Below are 20,895 nucleotides of genomic sequence, written 5' to 3'. Positions count from 1 at the left end.
TATTTTCATCAGATTTTAAGCAACAATACGTGTGCGTATTTTCATTGTGTTTTGAGTAACAACTTAGTTTGAAAAATACATTTCCATGTTTTTATCGTGTTTCAAGCAACAACTCATTTTGAACAACAAATTTGCATATTTTTGTCGTGTTTCGAGCAACAATATATTTCGGACAACATATTTGCATATTTTCATCGTGTTTCGGGCAGCAACACATTTATATATCCTCATCGTGTTTCGAGCAACAAACAAATTTTGAACAATAAATTTGTATTTTTTCACCGTGTTTCAAGCAACAACTTATTTTGAATAACACATTTGCATATTTTCATCGTGTCTCGAGCAACAACGCATTTTGAGCAAACAATTTGCATATTTTAACTGTGTTTCGAGCAAAAACCTAATTTGAACAACACATTTGCATATCTTCAACGTGTTTCGAGTGAAAACTTATATTAAACAACACATTTCTATCTTCTTATCGTGTTTCGAGTAACATCACATTTAAGCAACACATATGCACATTTTAATCGTTTTTCGAACTTATTTTGAACAACACATTTACATTTTTTCATCGTGTTCCGAGCAACAGCACAATTTGAACAACAGGTCATATTATTCAACTAGTTTTTAGTATTCGTATTGAAAGTTAATAATGTCGGATAAGACCTTCAAGCGTGACGGTAATGAAAGGTCATATTATTTAAACAGTTTTTGTATTTGTCTTGAAAGTTCAAAAGGTATATACAGCTCAGAGGCCTGACGTTAACGAAAAGGTTATATTATTTAAGCGTTTTTTTTTAAGTTAAAATATCAGATACAACCTTCAGTCGTGACGGTAACGAAAGATCATGTTATTTGAGTAGTTTGGCATTTGTAATAAAAGTTCAAAATGTTGGATACGACCTTCAGGAATGACGATAACAAAACATCATATTAATTAAACAGTTTTTAGTATTTGTTTTGAAAGTTCAAAATGTGAGATGTCACAGTTAATTAAACACGGCAGTTTTGTTTAAATCAACTATTTAAATGAGCTCATACGACCTTCAGGCCTAACGGTAGTAAAAGTTCGAATTATTTAAATAGTTCTTGGTATTTTCAGAATATTCAAAATATCAGATACGACCTTCAGGCATGACGGTAACGAAAGGTCATACTATTCATGTCATGTGACAGCTAAATAATATGTAACGAAAGGTAACGCTTTTTTAAATGATAGTTGGTAAAATAGTACAGTTTGTGAAATCCCGCCTGAAGGCTGTATTTGACATTTTGAATGCTTTGTCTAAAACATTTAATTAATGTTTAAATTGTTTAAATGTTTAAATTTTCTAAATAAAAAAAGTTGATATTATTTCAATAGTCTTTGGCATTTGTTTTAAAAGTTCAAAATTTCACATATGACCTTCTGGTGTGATAGTAACAAAAGGTCATATTATTTAAACTGTTTTTCGTGTTTTTGCTTTTTTTAACAAGCGTTACCAACTATATTGTTTTATAGAGATTTTGTAATTGGGAAGTATAATTTTATAAAATCATATATATTTTAGAATTGGAAAGTTATGGACTACTATATAATGTGTTAGGACATGACCTCTAGGTGTGGCAATACCGAAAGATCATATTATTTAGACAGTTTTTGTTATTTGTTTTGAAATTTCAAAATGTCATATACGACCTTTAGACGTGACGGTAACAAGAGGTCTTTTTATTCAAATAGTTTTTAGTATTCCTGTTGAAGCTTCATAATGTCAGGTATGAACTTAGGGTATGACTGTAACGAAAGGTCAAATTATTTGAACAGTTTTTGTATTTTTTTATTTTTTAAGTTCAAAAGTCAGGTACTACCACCAGGTGGGATTTTACCACGTCAATTATTTTATATAAATTTTGTAATTGAAAACTTGAATTTTATATAAATCTTAAGGTGGAAAGTTATTTTCAATTATATAATATAATTGGATATAACCTTCAGGGTTGACGGCAACGAACAGCTATATTATTTAAACGGTTTTTGACAGTTGCTTTGGAAATTAAAAATGTCAGATACTACCTTCAGGCGTAACGTTAAACGAAGGTCATACAATTTAAACAGTTTCTGATATTTTTTGAAAATTCAAAATGTCAAATACGACCTTTAGGCGTAACTTTAAAAAATGGTTAGATTATTTAAGCGGTATTTTTAAGTTCAAAATGTCAGATAGACCTTCGGACGTGACGGTAACGAAAGATCATATTATTTAAACATTTTTGACATTGTATTTAAAAGTTCTGAATGTTATTTACGACCATTTAGGCGTAACGGTAACGAAAGGCCTTAACTCAAGGTCATTTTATTTAAATAGTCTGTGGTATTTGTCATGAAAGTTCAACATTTCAGACACAGCCTGCATGTGTGACGGTTAAATAATATATAAGTAGAGGTAACACTTTTGGTAAAAATAATAGTTGGTAAAATAATCTATTTGGTGAAATCCCACCTGAAGGTTGTATTTGAAATTTCGAAGGCTTTGTCGAAAAAGTTTAACCAACATTCATATTATTTAATTTTTAAATTTTTTAAACGTTTAAACTTTTTATTTAACGAAAGGTGATATAATTTCAACCATTTTTGGCATTTGTTTTGAAAGTTCAAAGTGTCAGATACGACCTTCAGTCTTGACGGTAACGATAGGTCGTATTATTTAAATAGTTTTTGTTTTTTTTTAAGTTTAATTGTAATATAATTGGATATAACCTTCGGGTTTGACGGTAAAGAACGGCTATATTATTTAAACGTTTTTTTGTATTTGTTTTGGAAGTTAGAGATGTCAGATACGACGTTCAGGTGCGACGAAAGGTCATATTATTTAATTGATGTTTTTTGAAAGTTCGAAATTTCAAACACGACCTTAAGGCGTAACAGTAACGAAAGGTTACATTATTTAAACAGTTTTTAGTGTTTGTTTTGAAAGTTCAAAATGTTAGATACGACCTTCAGGCGTGAGGGTAACGAAAAGTCATATTATTTAAACAGTTTTCGGTATTGTATTTGAAATTGCAGAATGTCAGAGACGACCATCAGGCGTAACGTTAATGAAAGGTCATATTATTTCAACATTTTTGGTATTTGTCTTGGAAGTTCAAAATTTCAGATACAGCCTTCATGTTTGACGGTTAAATAATATGTAGGTAACTCTTTTGGTAAAATAATAGTCGATAAAATAATATAGTTGTGAAATACCGCCTGAGATTGCATTTAACATTTCGAAGGCTTTGTGAAAACGTTTAACTAACATTTAAATTATTTAGTTTTTAAATTTTTTAAACGTTTAAACTGTTTAATTAACGAAGGGTGATAATTTCAACAGTTTTTGGCATTTTCTTTTGAAAGTTCGAAATTTCGAAAACAAATGCCAAAAATGGTATAAATTATATCACCTTTTGTTACCATCACGCCTGAATATTGTATCTGAAATTTGAAGTTACAAAATAAATTTCAATAAATATAACGGGTCTTGGCACTTGTTTTGAAAGTTCGTATTTGGTATTTGTTTTTGGTATTTCGTTATTATTTAAACCTTTTTTTTTGTTTCTTTTTGTAGTGCAAAATGTCAGATACGACCTTCAGGCGTAATAGTAACGAAAGTTCATATAATTTAAATAGTCCAATATGCCTGCATATGACTGTTAACATACAACTGTTAACTGCATATAACTGTTAACAATAATACGACTTTTGGGTCTTATCATTACTATGTGGTAAAATATAACTTTTTGTAACATGTTCAGCGTTAAAATCTTGCATCATTGTTATGTAAGGAAATCAGACATAAGTCTTCTTTATTTTATATTTTGAACTCTATCTAACACTTTTAACTTTCACAAAAGAAAACTGTTTAAATAATGTGGCCTTTCATTACCGTCACCCCTGAAGGTCTTATCAACAACGTTTAAATTTTTTAAATAACGAGAGGTCATATTGCTTAAATAGTTTTTGACATTTATTTTGAAACTTCAAATTTCAGATATTATATTCAGGCGTGATGGTAACGGAAGGTTGTGTATTTGAAACAGATTTTGGTACTTGTTGTACCACTACTTCTACTACTTAGAACTCACCTCAACATCAAGCCGCCTGAGGCCAACATAGCTACGCATGCACCTCCTCCATCCTCCTCCATTCAAAGTTTCCCTCTTTACATCCTCCCAGGAAGTTCCCGTTTCCCTTTAACCTTTATCTACGATACCCCCCACCCCAACCATGGACGACCTGCTTTCTGTTTAGCCCTAGACAGCTGGCCAAAAAGGCCAATCTTTGACAATGTGTTATTTTTCGTCCGCAGAACGCGCCCCAGCCGTTCCAACCTTTCTCTTATTTTAGTCCTAGAAAGCGGAACTATATCACAACTTTCGTAGAACCTACTGTTTGGAATACGGTCAGTCATCCGGGTACCCCAAACAATCTGTAGGCAATTTTTCTGGAAAACATCTAGCAAATCTTCCACTGTTTTTTGGAGTGCCCGTGCTTCAGAACCATATTTGATCACTGCCATCACTATAGCTTCCAATGTTCTAAACTTGGTTCGCAGATTTATCTTCCTACAAGCTTTTTTCAACTCTGAAAAAACACCCTAATCCTTTGTTATTCTACTTTTAACATCTTCATTGCTCCCACCGTCTTTACTAATAATATTGTCAAGGTAAGTGAAGCTGTCCACTTGATCGATATTTTCGTTACTCAGCGTCATCTTTTCCTCTTGGCTTATTCCTAGCTCTAACGACTTAACCTTCTTAACATTAATTTTCAAACCAATTCTCGCACCCTGAACTGTCAGTTCAGGGTTACAACATCTAGAAATTATTTCATTTGCTCACACTCTCATCAAGGATACTTAAACCATCAGAGTAATTTAAGTCCTGGAAAGTTTTTTCTTCCCCATTTGATTCCGTGTCCTCCCATTGCCTTTCCTGTGTTCCTTTAGACAAAGTCCATCAAAATGATACACATAAAGGAGGATAGAACACGATCCTGCTTAACTCCTAATTTATTATGAAACCAGCTACTAGCCTCATTTCCTACTTTAACCGTAGCAGTGTTATTCTCGCACATAGCACTAATCACTTTAATGTATTTGTCTGGTATGCCATGCTAGGATAAAAACTTCACTAAATCTCTTTTATCAGCTGAGTCGAACACTTTCTCATAATCTATAAAACTGAGTTATGACTGAGTCTATAAAACTAGGTGTTCGATGACTTAGGCACTTCTCAATTATTAAACTAAGAGTGAAATTTTGATCAACACATCCTCCACCCTTCCTAAAACTACATTGTTCTTTTCTTAAAACTTTGTTTACACCATCTCTCAGTCGAAAAAGTATCATCATACTAACTAATTTGCTACCTACAGAAACCAGGCTAATGTCTCTATAATTGTCACATTCACTCTTATCACCTTTCTTATATAGGGGCTTAATTAGGGTTTTCTTACGATTGCTAAGTACTTCCCCCTTTTCAAGAATCATATTCACAATCTTCAGTAACTTATTTCTAACCTCATAGCCACTATATTTATGAAACTCATTTACCGCTGGGTCTAACCTATAGTCGTGGCGGTAGCGAAAGGTCATACTATTTAAACAGTTTTTGGTATTAATTTGAAGTTCAAAATTCCAGACACGACCACTACACGTGGCGGAAGAGTTCAGTTTGTCAGATACAACCCTCAGGCGTGGCGGTAAGAAAAGTTCACATTATTTAACAAGTCATATGTGCTTGCATATGACTGTTAACATATAACTGTTAACCACATATAACCGTTAAAAGTAATATGATCTTTCGGCAATATTATTATTATGCCGTGAAACAACACTTTTCTGGATAAGTTCAGCGTTGAGATCATGCATTATTCTTATAAAAGAGAACCTAACGTTTTTCTTCTTTATTGGATATTTTCAACTGTATGTTACATTTTGAAGTTTCACAAAATAAAAAAAAAAAATACTGCAAACTGTAAATAATATGACCTTTTGTTATCGTCACGCCTGAAGGTCGTATCTGACATTTTGAACTTTCAAAACAAATAGCAAAAGCTGCCTAAGTAATATTAAATTTTGGTGCCGTTACGCCTGAAGGTCGTATCTGAAATTTTAAACTTTCAAAACAAATGCCAAAAAATTAAAGTTTGGAAAGTTCATATAATTTTTTATTATTTAAATAGTTATTAGTATTTGTTTTGAAAGTTCAAAATGTCACATGCGACCTTTACACGTGACGGTAACAAGAATTCATATTATTTAAACAGTTTTTGGTTTTTATTTGGAAAGTTCAAAATGTCAAGGTCATATTATGAAATAATATGCTATAATATATTGATATATTATGAAATGTAAAAATGATAGTAGGTCATATAATGAAAATGCATATTACTTAAACCGGTTTTGGTATTTGTTTCGAAATTTCAAAATGTTATACACGAGCTTGAGGCGTGACAATAACAAAAGGTCATATTATTTAAATACCACTAGTACTAACAACTTACCGCAGCACTAAGCCACTTGAGGCTAACACAACTACGCATACTCCTCGCCCATCACAATCTATTCAAACTACTCTCTTTACACCCTCTCAGGAAGTTCCCATTTCCCTTAAATCTGACATTCTCCTTCAACTGTGAAAAAAAACCTTAGTCTTGGCTTTTCTAATTTCTAACATCTTCACTGCTCCCACCGTCTTTACTAATTATACTACCAAGCTAAGTGAAGCTGTCCACCTGATCCATCTTTCCTTACCCAACGTCACCTTTTCATTTTCACTTATTCCTAGCCTTGGCGACTTAATCTTCTTAGTATTAGTTTTCAAACCTATTCTAGCACTCTGAACTCGCAAAACCTCCAAAAGTTGATTCATTTTGCTCACACTTATATCTAGGATGCTCAAATCATCAGCACAATCTAAGTCCAGGAAAGTTTTTCTTTCCCATTTGATTCCGTGTTCTCCCATTGCCTTTTGTGCTCCTTAAGACAAAGTCCATCAAAATGACCCATATAAAAGGGGATAGAATATAGCCCTGCTTATCTCCTGATTTAATGTGAAACCAGCTGCTAGCCTCATTTCCTATTTTAACCGCAGCAGTGTTATTATTGTACATAGCACTAACCACTTTAATGTATTTGTCTATTATACCATACAGGGGTAAGACCTTTGCTAAAGGTGTCTTATTAACAGAATCTAACGCTTGCTCATTATCTATAAAACTGAGGACCAAAGGTGTCTGATACTATCGTCTCTTACTAGGTTGCTAGCTACCACAGCAAACCCGGATGTCGTTGGTAAGTGGCATCACGTCCTTGGTTTGAAAAATTACCACCTGAATTTTTAGACCCTTTAACTTCAAGTTGTGTTCAAGATTACGACGAAAGTATTGGTTGGGATTACCATCTCGTCTTATACTGTATTGGTTGGAGTCACTGGCAAAATTGCTGCTAAGATTCTATAATCTTTTTTCGCGTGCTTCTGAGCGACCAGTATCCTGTTCTCCTGTAGGCTTGTAAAAAGTTCCATTGAAGTTTCGAGATCCTTCAAACCTGTCGTTGTGAGTAATATGATGGCGAGGTAAGCATTCTGTCGTGCCACCTGCTTGTCTTCGATTTAAATAACTTGAGTGCATGTTTCTATAACTATTATGGATCTTAATAAAGACCAGTGGTGGGGAATTTTAATACATTGTCTTTAAATATAACTGTACAGGCATATACTGTAGTTAAGTGGCATATACAAGTTAGAATAGGCAGCAGTTTGTTCCTTATAATAAACAAATGGTTTTTAACCCCATTAATTTCCTTCAAATGAGCCATTGAACAACTCTTTACGATGTTCCAGTGCCATGCTATCTGTTGAATTACTAACCTATGCTATAATTAAGTGGCGTATAAAATTTAGTATAGGCAAGAGGTCGTTCTTTATTATATATGGAGAATAACGTGGTTATAGTCAATTTTCTTGATTTTAAAGCCAATATATTTTCTTTGTTATTCAAGCCAAAGGGCGGTAAGTTTCCTTTACAAGGGGTTTCGGACAAGGCGGTTCTAATGGTGTACTTTTTGTTTTGATCTTGCTCTTTTTTTAGGAGTTAGGGGTTTTTATATTTCTTAACATTGAACGTGATCGTCTCTTACTAGGTTGCTAGCTACCGCTGCCACCCGGATACCCCTGGAACCACCATATATTAGTTACTATGGGCGAGAGATCGTTCTTTACTGTAAAATTCCAAAGGTATGCAATTTTTGTTATTCCAATGATCGTTTTTTATTGTAACTAGGTTTCAGCCATCTCTACAGCCATGATACTATTGGAAATTACATAATCCCTATTTATGTTTTAGTTAACATGGGCAAGGTGTCGTTCTTTATTGTATATGGACTAAGGTTCGTTCTTTCATGTAAAACTAGCAAAACATTTTTTAAGCCTGATGAAGATTTAACTAATGTGTCAAAAGTAAGGTTGCAAGTCGACGATTTTGTTTTGGCCTTATTATAATTGGTATGGTGAAATAATAATACGCATATGGCTCTTAAATCATACTTCTTTATGGTTCAATATAGTCTAGTGGCTAGGATAGTTAACTTTCACTTAACAGGGTCGGGTTCGATTCCCGGGGTGGGAAAATTTTTAACTCTATAATCTTCGAACATTTGAACCTTTTATAATTTATAATGATGCATAATATAAATACTGTAATCTTAACTATAGTGAAGTTGCGTATGCAAGTTAGTATAGGGAAGAGTTCGATCTTTATTATAAAGGTCGGTTGAATACCTTTGCTTTTCTCTTTTCAAGATACTATCTCTGTTGTTTGTGTAGTACTGTTTTTTCAAATTGCGTATAGCTTGCTTCGATCTAACCATTATTCTAATCAAGAATGAGAGAATTTACATCTGTGCCGTTCTTAAGTAGTAATTATGACGTCAAGGCGTAATGATTTTATTGACGTCAAGGCGCAATGATATTATTTCATGACGTCATCAGAAACAACAATATAATTTCGTGTTTTTCTATTCACTTCATAGCTCTAATATAAAGCTACGACATTCATTATTTATCTAGTAGGGTTTCAGACAAGGTAGTTCTAATGATGTACTTTTGGTTTGATCTTACTCTATTTTTAGGAGTTTTGTTATATTTCTTAGCATGGGACTGATCGTCTCTTACTAGGTTGCTAGCTACTGCTGCAACCCAAATTCACATATATATTTATTTATGAGAGGCAGCCTGGCCGAGTGGTCCAAGACACTGGTGTTAGCCACCAGTCTCTTGGGAGGAGTGGGTTCAAATCTTACCGCTGGTATACGATTATGTTTGAAAGACTGCAGTGTGAAAAGACATCAAAAATGCAGTTTTTGGTGGAAAAATTTATTCTCTTTTAGAAATAATTTATTTTAGTTACTATAGATTTTTAACCCAATTAATTTCCTTTAAAATGAGCTATTGAACGACCCTCTACGATGTTCCAGTGCCAAGCTATCTGTGGAAAAGAAAAAGAAAAAAAAAGAAAAAAGAAAAAAATATCCCGTTTGGGGAGAATAACATGGTTAAAGTCAATTTTCTTGATTTTCATGCCAATATATTTCCCTTGCTGTTCAAGCCAAGGGACAGAAAGGGACAGTCTGATAATTTAGGAACTTTTCAATTATTAACTTAAGAGTGAAAATTTTGTCTGCACATCCTCTATCTTTTCTAAAACCTCATTGTTCTTCTCTTACAACTTTGTCTACAGCATCTCTCAGTCTAATAATCATCATATTACTCAATATTTTGCTCCCTACAGAGACCAGGCTAATGCCTCGATAATTACTACACTCACGTTTATCACCTTTCTTGAACAATGGTTTGATTAGGGTTTTCCTAAAATCGCTGGGTACTTCTCCGTTTCCAAAAAATCCTATTCATAACCTTCAGTAACTTATTTCTAACCTCAGAGCCACAATATTAAAAAAAAAATCATTTACCACACAATTAGCACCAGGCCTCTTAGTATTTTTTAATCCTTTTAATACTGTCGCTTCTTACTTTATTCCTCACAAAACAAAACTTCTTTCGCATCCAAGGTATCATATTTTTTTTCATTTTCCTCTATATCTTTTCCTGCAACTCTATCTCGGTTTAGCACATTCTCAAAACGTGCTGCCCATCTCTTTTTCACTCTTTTCTTATCACTAGTTATGACCCCATTCATATCTATAACTGTGACTTATCTTTGACTCCCTCTCAGTATATTAACATCCGAGTACAATATTTAACTATTATGCCGTCTAGCTGCATCTTCAAGGTCCTCGACAATTTTGTCCATGACCTCCACTTCACAACTCCTTAGTTCATATTTTAATACTTTCTCCACTTTGTTTACATTTCTATTGTTTTCATATGATCCATCGCTCAGATAATTCTTGTACAAGCCCCTTCTCCTCTATATTAAATATTTAGATTTAATATTATTCAAACATCTTTGTTTTTGAAAGTTCAAATGTTAGACAGAGTTAAAAATGTCAAATATAGAAGAATTACATTTGGTTCCTCTAGGTATAAATGATTTATTTTGTTTCACCACATAACAAGCCCGTACGGCTTGTCATTTTTAACTTAAAAAAACTGTTTGAATAACATGACCTATCGTTAATGTCACGCTTAATTGTTGTTTTTGACATTTTGAACTTTCAAAAAATAAAAAAAAAACCCAAAAACTGTTGAAAAAACCTGACCTTTCGTTACTTTCATGCCTGAAGGTTGTATGTGACATTTTGAACTTTCAAAACAAACACATAGAGAGTGAAGAGATAGATATTTAGACAGAGAGAGAGAAAGAAAGAAAGAGAGAGAAAGAGAGAGAGAGAGAGAGAGAGAGAGAGAGAGAGAAGAGAGAGAGGGAGCGAGAGAGAGAGAAGGTTAAGAGAGAGAGAGAGTGAAGAAAGAGCAAAGAGAGAGAACAAAAAGATATCTGTAAAACGGAAAATTTTATTGTTGTAAGCCAATTGAAATAAATTATCCAACTATTCTATAAGAAATCAAGAGAAATACTGCAAGTGAGAGAAAAAGCTCTTTAAAAAATTCTGTGAAAAACTTGGGAGCCTGGCCCCTACTTTTTAAATATGCTACTGCTCACTTTGTCTGTAAGCTTTTATTTCTGGGTTGAAATCAATATCTTTAGTTTTATATAGTTACGAGGCACTCTAGCTTACTTAAAACACTGAAATCAGGAGATCACTGCGAAAATATAAGACTATATGTAGACATACCGGTGGTGTGCTGGCACGCCGATGGTACTGCACATATTTCATCGTTGGTCTGCCAATGATAAGTCGGCGCAGTGTGTATTGCACCTGCATATTTTTCATCCTCGGCTTGCCAATGGTAAATAGGTACAGTTTTGGGTTCTAGCACCTGCCACAGAAATGTAATTTTTCCTGTGAAACGTTGTGGGCAGTTATATTTTATAAACCTGAGGACCACTACATTCGTTTGTCTCAAAGTATAATCACCTATGGAACAGCTCCGTAGGTGATTATACTTTGGTTTGTCTGAAACGATCCTGTCAACAGGGTTGCCACCGTCAGTAGGATTTTACTAGATCTAGTAAAAAAAAAAAATCTAGTAAATTTAGAGAATCTAGTAAATTTCCCGAAATTTAGTAAAAACTAGTAAAAAGTCATGATTTAGAGTAAACAAAACTTTTTTTTTATTTCCTTGAATTCAGGGAAAAAAATTATCGTAAACATATGACAACTTACAATTTTTGCTTGTCTGTTTTACAACTTGCAATTTAGCTTGTCTGTCTCAGAGACAGACAAGCAGTCGCCTATTTTTATAAACAGACAATTCACTTCCGGCGTCTAAAGGTCGACAAAATCAGCTTTCTATGTATCAAATCTTACCAACTAAAGATGAAGCTATAATGCCACTTGGATTTGTGATGATTGGGAATCTATTGGAATCAAAACAAAAGCCAACCACCCAAGGTGATTAGGCAAATCTCCTCAGTTTAAAAATTTTTATTGAGGAAAAAGGAGCCTGCTGAGAGAAATAAAAAGTAAGCAGAAATGTAACATTATATATATATATATATATATATATATATATATATATATATATATATATATATATATATATATATATATATATATATATATATATATATATATATATATATATATATATATATATATATATATATATATATATATATATATATATATATATATATATATATATGGACTTGTAGGTTTCGAGAATTTTCGATCATGCTATGAAAACGAAAGAAAAGAGGAAAGGAGAAAAAAAAAAGAAAAAAGGAAAAAAGATTGTGAAAGTCGTATTGATTATCCTTCTATAGTAAAAATTGATGGTTGTTGGTGCGCGTGCGGCGTAGCCGCAAAAATTTTTTTTGAGCATTGAGTAAAAACAGATACGATCTAGTAAATTTTTCCTCTCCGATTTAGTAAATTCTTCCAGGTCAGGGCGGCAACGCTGCCTATCAACACTGTTGTGTTTGGAAGAAAGAAGAGAAACAAGCGATAGAACAAGAAAGCAATGATACCTCCACCACTCTTGTACTATTGAACCAACTACTTAAACAAGGTATATCCACAAAATTCCAGTACATCCCAAGTCACATGGGTATAAAAGGGAACCACAAGGCAGATGAAATAGCTAAATCTGCCCTTCAGCATGAAATAATTTCTGGAAGACCTATCCCAGTAAGAGATGTAAACCATTGGCGCCTAAAAATTTATCTAACAAACCAATGTCCACCAAACCTTTCTCCATTTACATCCCGGAAAGACTCAAAGATGTACCACAGAATACGATCAAATGCTACTAGCCTTAACAGCCAAACTTATCTCTATCAAAACACAACCATTCCAACAGTAATCAGCCCTCTTTGCCGCCTATGTCAAACCTATGATGAGACCACCAACCATGTTCTTTTTGGTTGCCCTGTGGCAACTCTCAACCATAAAAAAGAATGGCTAACTTTATCTGCTATATTCAAGCTCCTCAAGCTAACCCCTAATATTGACCAACTAACACAAAGGAGACACTCTTCAACTGATGATGCTGAATTGTTCAAAGCTGTCTTTAACTGCCTAAATATAGGTGGTGTCATCAGTGATGTATAAAGCCTATTATTGAATAATAATAGTCTAATTTCTATATTTGATTTCCCAGGACACCCCTGACATAATCATACAATACGAAAAAGGTTAAATGGATTCATCCGAAGCCTATAATTGAAGAAGAAGAAGAAGAAGAAGAAGCAAATTAATCTCTCGATTCATCATAATGGCAGATGTTGAACTTGATTATGAACAATCTGAAGACTTTGAAGTAGATGAAGACCGTGAGTTCATTTGCGGTTATGCACATACAACTAGGGTAATACCCTGAGTAGGCTAGGCCTACATAGAGTCCCAAATCCCATACCAATATCTTGAGGACATCCACCACATGGCTAATATGGGAGTAAATGTCATTTGTGATGCAAATGGATGTTATATTTAGATTGAGGATGTAATTCTAGGTATATATTTGTACATTAGGAGGGTGGGGGTATATATATACTGTGAATATATAGGTTCTAGAAAATCCATGAATTTCTTAGAAAAACTGGAAAAAAAGGAAAGAAGTGAAGATAAAGGATCTCCCCCTGCAAAATGTGTCAACTAGGATTATTCTGCATATTATGGAGTATGAATTGTTTTCTTAATATGTTTCCTTATGTCCAGCTGGACTCCTAGGCTTAAAATACTGGTTGGTTGGTTGGCTAATTCAAAGATTTGTATATATATACACTGTCAAATTAGCCATCTGGCGGTAGGCTATCCTTGATTAAAATGTCTCTTGTAAACACAAAAAGTGAGCTAGGTTTCTAATCTTCAAAGCAATATAGGCCTGTATAGTTGGGATATGCTAATGGTTAAGATTATCAGACTACAATCCTAGAAAACTTGGTCAATATCTACCAAATCATATTATTGAGTTAGGACTAAAGTGAATAAACCATTCAATGCCTTTTTTTTATGCTGATTACAAATATAATAAACATTTCTATCGGAAATGAATTTCAGCCCCCCCCTATATATGCCAATTCAGGGTTATGTTAGGTATAGCCTATATAGGGGGGGGGGGCTGAAATTCATTTCCAATAGTAATGCTTATTATATTTATATTCAGCATAAAAAAAAGGCATAGAATGGTGTATTAACTTTTTTCCTAGCCTAACTCAATGATATGATTTGGTATATATTGACCAAAAACTTATTTTCAGCATTTGAACTTGGACAAAAGTCAAGCTTGCATCCTAGCCCAGTTTAGAGTAAAATCTTATATAGATGTACCACCACATAAAGAGACATGTTTAGAAAACAGTTCTTACTTCATAATATGCACAATAATCCCAGTTAGGCTATTTTCCAGCAGGAGAACCTTTATCTTTCCTTTTTTCCTTGTTTTTCTAAGAAATTCATGAATTTCTTAGAACCTATATGCTGACAGAGTAGGGGAGGTTACGGTTGACTCAGACAATTTTGTTTTTTCTCAAAAATCCCATTAACTAGTAGATATAGGTTATCTAGGCACTTCAAGCACCCCAAAAAATTCCACACCTATGAGAATTTTTGCCAATTTTTATCTTTGCAGGTTTTTTCAGAAATACTTTTAAAAAATAAAACAAAAATTGTCCAAAACAACCCTAGAGTGTAGGGCTGTTTTGGACATACCATGGATTGCTTTGGACACCTTGTAATATAGTTATAAAATTGGCATATATTATTAAAATTCTTAATACAAAACTTCTTTAGCAAATGTTAAACTTGGAAAAGTCAAAGTTGAAGCAGAGAGCTTTTACAGCTCTTTTTGTACCACCTGTTGAAACTGGACAAGGAAGAGTCAAGATAATATCATCTTTTGAAACTGAAGCCTAGTCAACAGGGTCAGAAAAGAAAAATTTGGTCCCATTTTTTTTCAGAAACATCACCCTACATGTCCAACATTATGACAACAAATTTCACAAGCACAAAGTCATTAGCAGCTAGGACATTTACATCAAACAGATTGCCCAGTTCAGTTTCTCCGAGATTTAGAGATTCATCAGAACTATCATCCATGAATAGAAATTCCTGTAACTCATCTTCACCTCAGTCTGTGGGCCTTGGTTTTCTTGCTTTCTTTGGACAGGTGGCAACAACTTTCTTCTGAGACCTTTTTCTATTTTTCACCATTTGTTCTAGTTCTTCCTTTTCTGGTGTTTCTGTAAGTATTCTAGTTTTTCCTCTTTGTTTTACTCCTCTACCCATGGTAGTTGTAGGTGGTACATGAGGAAATAGTCTCAGTTGTTCTGGAGTTATGGAAAAGACTGCAGAAGGTCCTTGAGTTTGTTCAGTACTTTGCTTTGGCTTGTGTGGGTCAGGCACAGCATGTTGAGATTGGCTGTCCAGCAATTGACAATCTGTAACTGAAGCAGCAGAAAAGTCAGCATGGCAGAAAGCATTGTGGTTGAATGGCCACAGTCCAGGCTTTCTGAAGCCAGCCACAATGTTACTCATGCTGAACTTCTCAAGATATGGAACACAACTGAGCTCTGTTACCTCATATATAGAGATATGCTGGCCTGGATGAAGGTTCAACCACTCACTAAAACTGTTTCTCAATGCTGCTTTGAATGGTCCATAGATTGAAATAGCTAAAGGTTGCAAGCACTGAGGTGGGAAGGTAAGTAAGTTTGCTCCTTTTTGTTTTCAGTAGTTGACTACTTTAATGTCCTGACGACTGTCAAGATTGTCCAGTAAAGGTGGAGTTTTAGTATCTTTTGATGATCTGGTATATTTCACAAAATGTTTCATTTTCTCCAAGAAGTTGTCAGAATTAATCCAACTACTTGAATGAGCTAGTCCCAGAGCACCAGAGGGCCTATCTTTCAGTATCCGTGGTTGGAAATTAACCCTTGGAAAGACAAAAAACAGAGGTACATACTTACCTGTTGCACTAACAAAACAGACCATTGTTACATTTTGACCACATTCTGCTGATGTTGTCTGGACTACTTGCTTCTGGCCCTTCTTGGCAAGCACTCTACAAGGTGGTAATACAGTTGGAACAACTGTTTCATCTGTGTTCCAAATATGGTCTGGAGGGATTTGGTATTTTTCATAGACAAAGACAAGTTTTTCAAAGAATCTCCCTACAACTACTTCATTGAATCCACTTGCTCTGACTTGAGTTGTTGCCTTGGAGGATCTGTTAGAAATTTCATTGTTCCACTGGAGGAATGCTGTCATCCAGTCTTTCAAAGCTTGTGCCTTGGTTTCCCAGGATGAAGGGCATCAAATTTTATTAGCTTAGGCAAATTGATAAGTGAGCTTGTGTGCTTCAATGGTGCTTAAGCCATGATTCATTACTGAAGCTGTTTGAAAGTAGTCTGAAAGTGCCTTCTCCTTGTTGGGATTGAAGACTTGCCTGTTATTAATTAAATTCTCTGAAAAGGTGAAATTAAGATCTGGTGCTCTCCCTGTGACTAGAGCTTGTGTAGGCTCTGGGGCTTGAGACTCTGCTGCTGCGGAAGTCCCTACTTGGTCTTCTAATGCTGTTTCAGCTATAGTGTTAGATAAATTCTTTGAACGTTTAACATAATCCTGTAATGTAGATTTCTTAATGCCAAACTCTTAACAGCTTTTCAGATTGAAACATTATTGAGGATAACTGCTGCTGTAGCCCTTTTCATATCCTCCATATTTGGTGGTGGATGGTCATGCTTCCTTTGAAAATTTCTTGGCATCTGAAATGATATTAGGTTACTTGTCTGTGTTTCAATAGTGGTAAATATTGAACAGTCCCAGTTTCTGACCTAAGAATAAAGTAAACATAGCACTCAGTGCATTATTTATGCTTTTGTCAAATATGATAATTGCTTTTGTTGCAAATTCAATTTTAATCCCATTAAGGACCCACAAAGATGATAGCTTTTTCTCTTATTTTAGATATAACTTATAGGCTATACCACTGTAAGCTTTGCTCTTGTTAAAACTAGTTTACCTGCAAACTGATTTGACGGTGACAAAATAAAGAATCAATCAACGCATGGGAAATGAATAATATGGGCTAGATATTTGGGTCAGGTTAGGAAGGTTAGGTTGTGTTAAAAATGGAATTGCAACAAAAGCAAGTATTGTCTTTGGAAAGAGTATTTAAAAAGGCATTGAGTGATATGTTCACTTTATTCACAGATCAAAAATGTAGATTGCTCCATATTTACCTCAACAGCAAAGCCATAGCCTATATCGTTGCGCTAAACACAAATGCGATGTATTGGATGCTATAAATGGCCTTTGTTTTTCCCTTTGGGCTTGTCTCTCCCCCCTGGGGTTAATTTGACAAAACGGGGTTGTTTCAGACACTTTCAGAAAGTTGTCAGAACTAACCCAACTATGGCGTCCGAATCAACCGCACACACACAATTTATAAGAAATGACTAGTAAATAACAAATAGTTAAGAGGAGTCCAATTTGTGACTAGCTTTAGCTAGTGACATGATAAGGCTAATTACCTGCCGACACTCAACTATGCACTCATGTAAATAACAGAGCTATAAAGCTTGGCACATATTAGTGGAAATAAAAATAATACCTTAAAAATTGGTTCAAAGGGAATATCTTTGAAATGTGTGTTCAGAAACTTTTGTGCAAAGTTGGCCACTTGTCAATACTTGATCTTGATTTTTGGCAGAATTTTTCAGGCCAAACTGGTTTTTATAACAGCAGTGTCCAAAACAACCCTGACCTCCCCTATATACTCCTACCCCTTTAATGTGCAATTTTCCAGAATTGCATTCTGAATCTCAATATAACTCATTTGCATCACAAAGGAACTTTACCCCCACCCTCATGATGTGTGAATATATACCCTAATTTACCTTAAAAGTACCTTAAATTGAACGTCCAGTGAGATAAGGTTGCTGGTGGTGCGACATGACTAAGTTTTGGCATCCCAGGTTAACCTACACTCTGCATTGGCCCAGTCCTGGTCAACTCCTCTCTTGACTGCATTTATGGTTTGGGACTGGATGGTGACTTCAGAGAGGCTGTTCCAGTAAGGGACAGCATATACAAAGAACAATTGCCAGTGCTCATATCAGTGGCAATAGGGGACTTAAAGCCTTTTTGTGTGACCTCTTGTTGTACTTGCAAGGCATGAGCAGAAAAATTGACTTGAGAGGTCATTTTCTAGCAGTTTATGAGTAGAAATTGTCTCCTATCTTTCTTTGATAGACTAGGGTGGGGAGTTTGAGGGATACAAAGTGTTCCTCATACAGCTTGTTTTATGGATTTTGATATACTTAGGACATGACTTGACTGTTCATCATGGTTTAAATTTGTAGTTTCAATCTCCAAGCTAATTGCTAAGTTAACTATAAAGTTGGCAAACTGTTAAACTAAATGTGAAAATTCTTGGTTGTCAAATTTCATATTTAGTGAATACTAGAGCCTCTGGTGTTAAAATTTATATGAAATAAATAGTTTGTTACAGGCTACTGTTATAACAACATTTTTACTCAATTAGCCTATATTCAGCTAAGGCATATTTAGTGAATTTTAAAGGGGTTTTCAGTTTAATCCAATGATATTTTCAAAAGTTGGTGATAGAAAAGTAGACTCAAACAAAAGTGAACAATTTTTTTGCCTAAGTTGAAACAGGATAGTATAAAGGATAAGCCAGGTAAGATCTTTCATCTATATTAGATTGAACTGTAAAGCCCTAAAAAAAATCCACTGAACAAAGTGGGAAATTTGCAATTTTTCCATTACTCAGCTGGGTACAAGAGAACACACCATTCAATGCATGTTTTATGCTGATTCCAAATATTAGAATCAGTATAGTCATTCTAATAGGGCAGATACAGCTCTAGACTTCTGATGAGGGAGGGGGGTGGGGACATGTTTGCAATGTTAGCAATTAGTATATTTGGAATCAGCATAAAATGCAAATTGAATAGAGTGTTCACTTTTTACCTAGATAAGTAATTGAAAAACTCCAAATTCACCAACAAAATCATGCCATAGGTAAAGAAGTAAGACCCTATTTAAACCTTAAGACCAATAGAAGAAGCAGTCTCTGAGGTAAACGTTTTTCTTAGGGTAGGACTAGGGTTATACTAACCTGCAAATACCATTTCAAGTCAGAAGACTTGATAGATTGTGGTTATAGGCTAGATTTGAGATTCAAACCTAGTACATACAATTAGAATTAGCCTATAAATGTCTAGGTTAGAAGCTAAAGTTGTTTGAACAGTGATTATGTTCTATAAATAAAAGAAAAAACTTGATAAATTGTTTTTGTCTCTAATAAACAAGTAGTACTTACCTTTAAAATGGACCAAGTAATTATCAAGGGAGACATTGAGCTAGCATGGCAGAATTTTAAGAATACTCTGCTCCAAGCTGAGAGGACATGTACTATATGTTCATTTGTGGAGGCACCAAAAACACTGCCACACCTGAACCAGCCTATTAAAAGGGCTATGAACCATAAGAAGAAGGTTTTTTCAAAATATAAGAAATGCAAATGCACACACCACAGGGATTGTTTTGCAAGAGCAAGGAATAAATTGAGGCAAGTGACTAGACACTTCATAGCTGATTATGAAGATAACTTTACATTAAACATCAAAGACAACCCAAAGAAGTTCTGGAGATATGTATCCGCTAAAGATAAGGGTAGACAAATTATGCCATTCCTGCTCAACCCTGAAGGAAAAAAGCTGGAAGATCTGGAGGACATTGCAAATTTGCTGAACAACACATTTGCATCCAATTTCTCAGTGGACCCCACTGACAAGCCACCATCCCCTGCCCCAGGGTAGTCAAGCACCCTATGCCAAAAATTTACATTACAATGGATGAGATTAAGATAAGGCTGAGTAAACTAGATCCCAACAAAGATAAAGGCCCAGATTTTATACATCCCAGACTCCTTAAAGAACTTGCAGATATAGTAGCTGAGCTGCTCTGTCCACTAATCAAGCTGTCTCTTCAAACTAGTAGCCTACCTGCACATTGGTGGACAACCATAATTATTCCAATATTCAAGAAAAGATCTAGAACCCAGTCTGAGAACTATTGACCTCAGTTGTGGTCACACTTACTGAAGGGATAGTCAATGATGCAATCATAGTGCATATGATCAAGAATGGCTTTCTTTTAGGTGGTAAGCATGGCTTCAGGAAAGGCATGTCTGTCAAAACAAATCTTATACTAGCTTATGAATCTATCACTGATCTCCTGGAGCAGAGTTTCCCAGTTGATGTGTTCCTACTGGATCAAGCTAAGGCCTTTAATAAAATGTCTCACAACTACCTGATGATCAAGGTGCCAGTATATTGGATAGACAATGATGTCGTCCAGTGGATTCACAGTTTCTTATCCAACAGAACCCAGATTGTTGCTGTATATGATGAAAGAGGTGATCTCATCTACTCCACACCAGTTCACATTAAGAGTGGTGTCCCCCAAGGAACCAAACTAGGTCAAACACTGTTTATTTTTTACGTAAATAATGGTCCTGAGGGGGTCAAGAATGGCTTTGACCTGTATGCAGACGATTCCAAATCCAGTAATCACTCAAGAAAATTGCCCTCCTCTGCAAGAAAATTTCTACAACCTCTGACTGTTGGCAAAAACCTGGACGCTTGAGTTTAACCTACACAGATGCTAAGTCCTTCATCTTGACCCAAACAATCCCTGCCATAGTTATCATATGATTGGCTTTGTAGGTGCCAATATGCCCATTCAGAGTGCCAAAGAAGAGTATGACCTTGGGGTATTAATTGATGATAAAAGAGATATAAAGAAGCTTTACACAGCCCTT

The 20,895-nt window shown here is 34.8% G+C and overlaps 1 protein-coding gene across 1 annotated transcript in view; it reads left to right on the top strand.

Moving 5' to 3' along the window:
* The first annotated feature begins 12,544 nt into the window (after positions 1-12,544).
* LOC148942724 (RNA-binding protein 8A-like) overlaps positions 12,545-20,895 on the top strand; it is a 30,972-nt gene continuing 22,621 nt past the window's right edge. The window contains exons 1-2 of the mRNA XM_089102019.1: positions 12,545-12,568; positions 13,299-13,378. Coding sequence (XP_088958145.1) covers positions 13,321-13,378 — 58 coding nt within the window. The 5' untranslated portion in view covers positions 12,545-12,568; positions 13,299-13,320. The remainder of the gene's footprint in view (positions 12,569-13,298; positions 13,379-20,895) is intronic.

The sequence above is a fragment of the Artemia sp. Qi Xiang Cuo genome, chromosome 16 (genome assembly GCF_049724085.1).
Source record: "Artemia sp. Qi Xiang Cuo chromosome 16, ASM4972408v1, whole genome shotgun sequence".
In the NCBI taxonomy this organism is placed as follows: domain Eukaryota; kingdom Metazoa; phylum Arthropoda; class Branchiopoda; order Anostraca; family Artemiidae; genus Artemia; species Artemia sp. Qi Xiang Cuo.
Note: the sequence above shows the minus strand (reverse complement) of the source record. Positions and strands in the feature narration are given on the sequence as shown.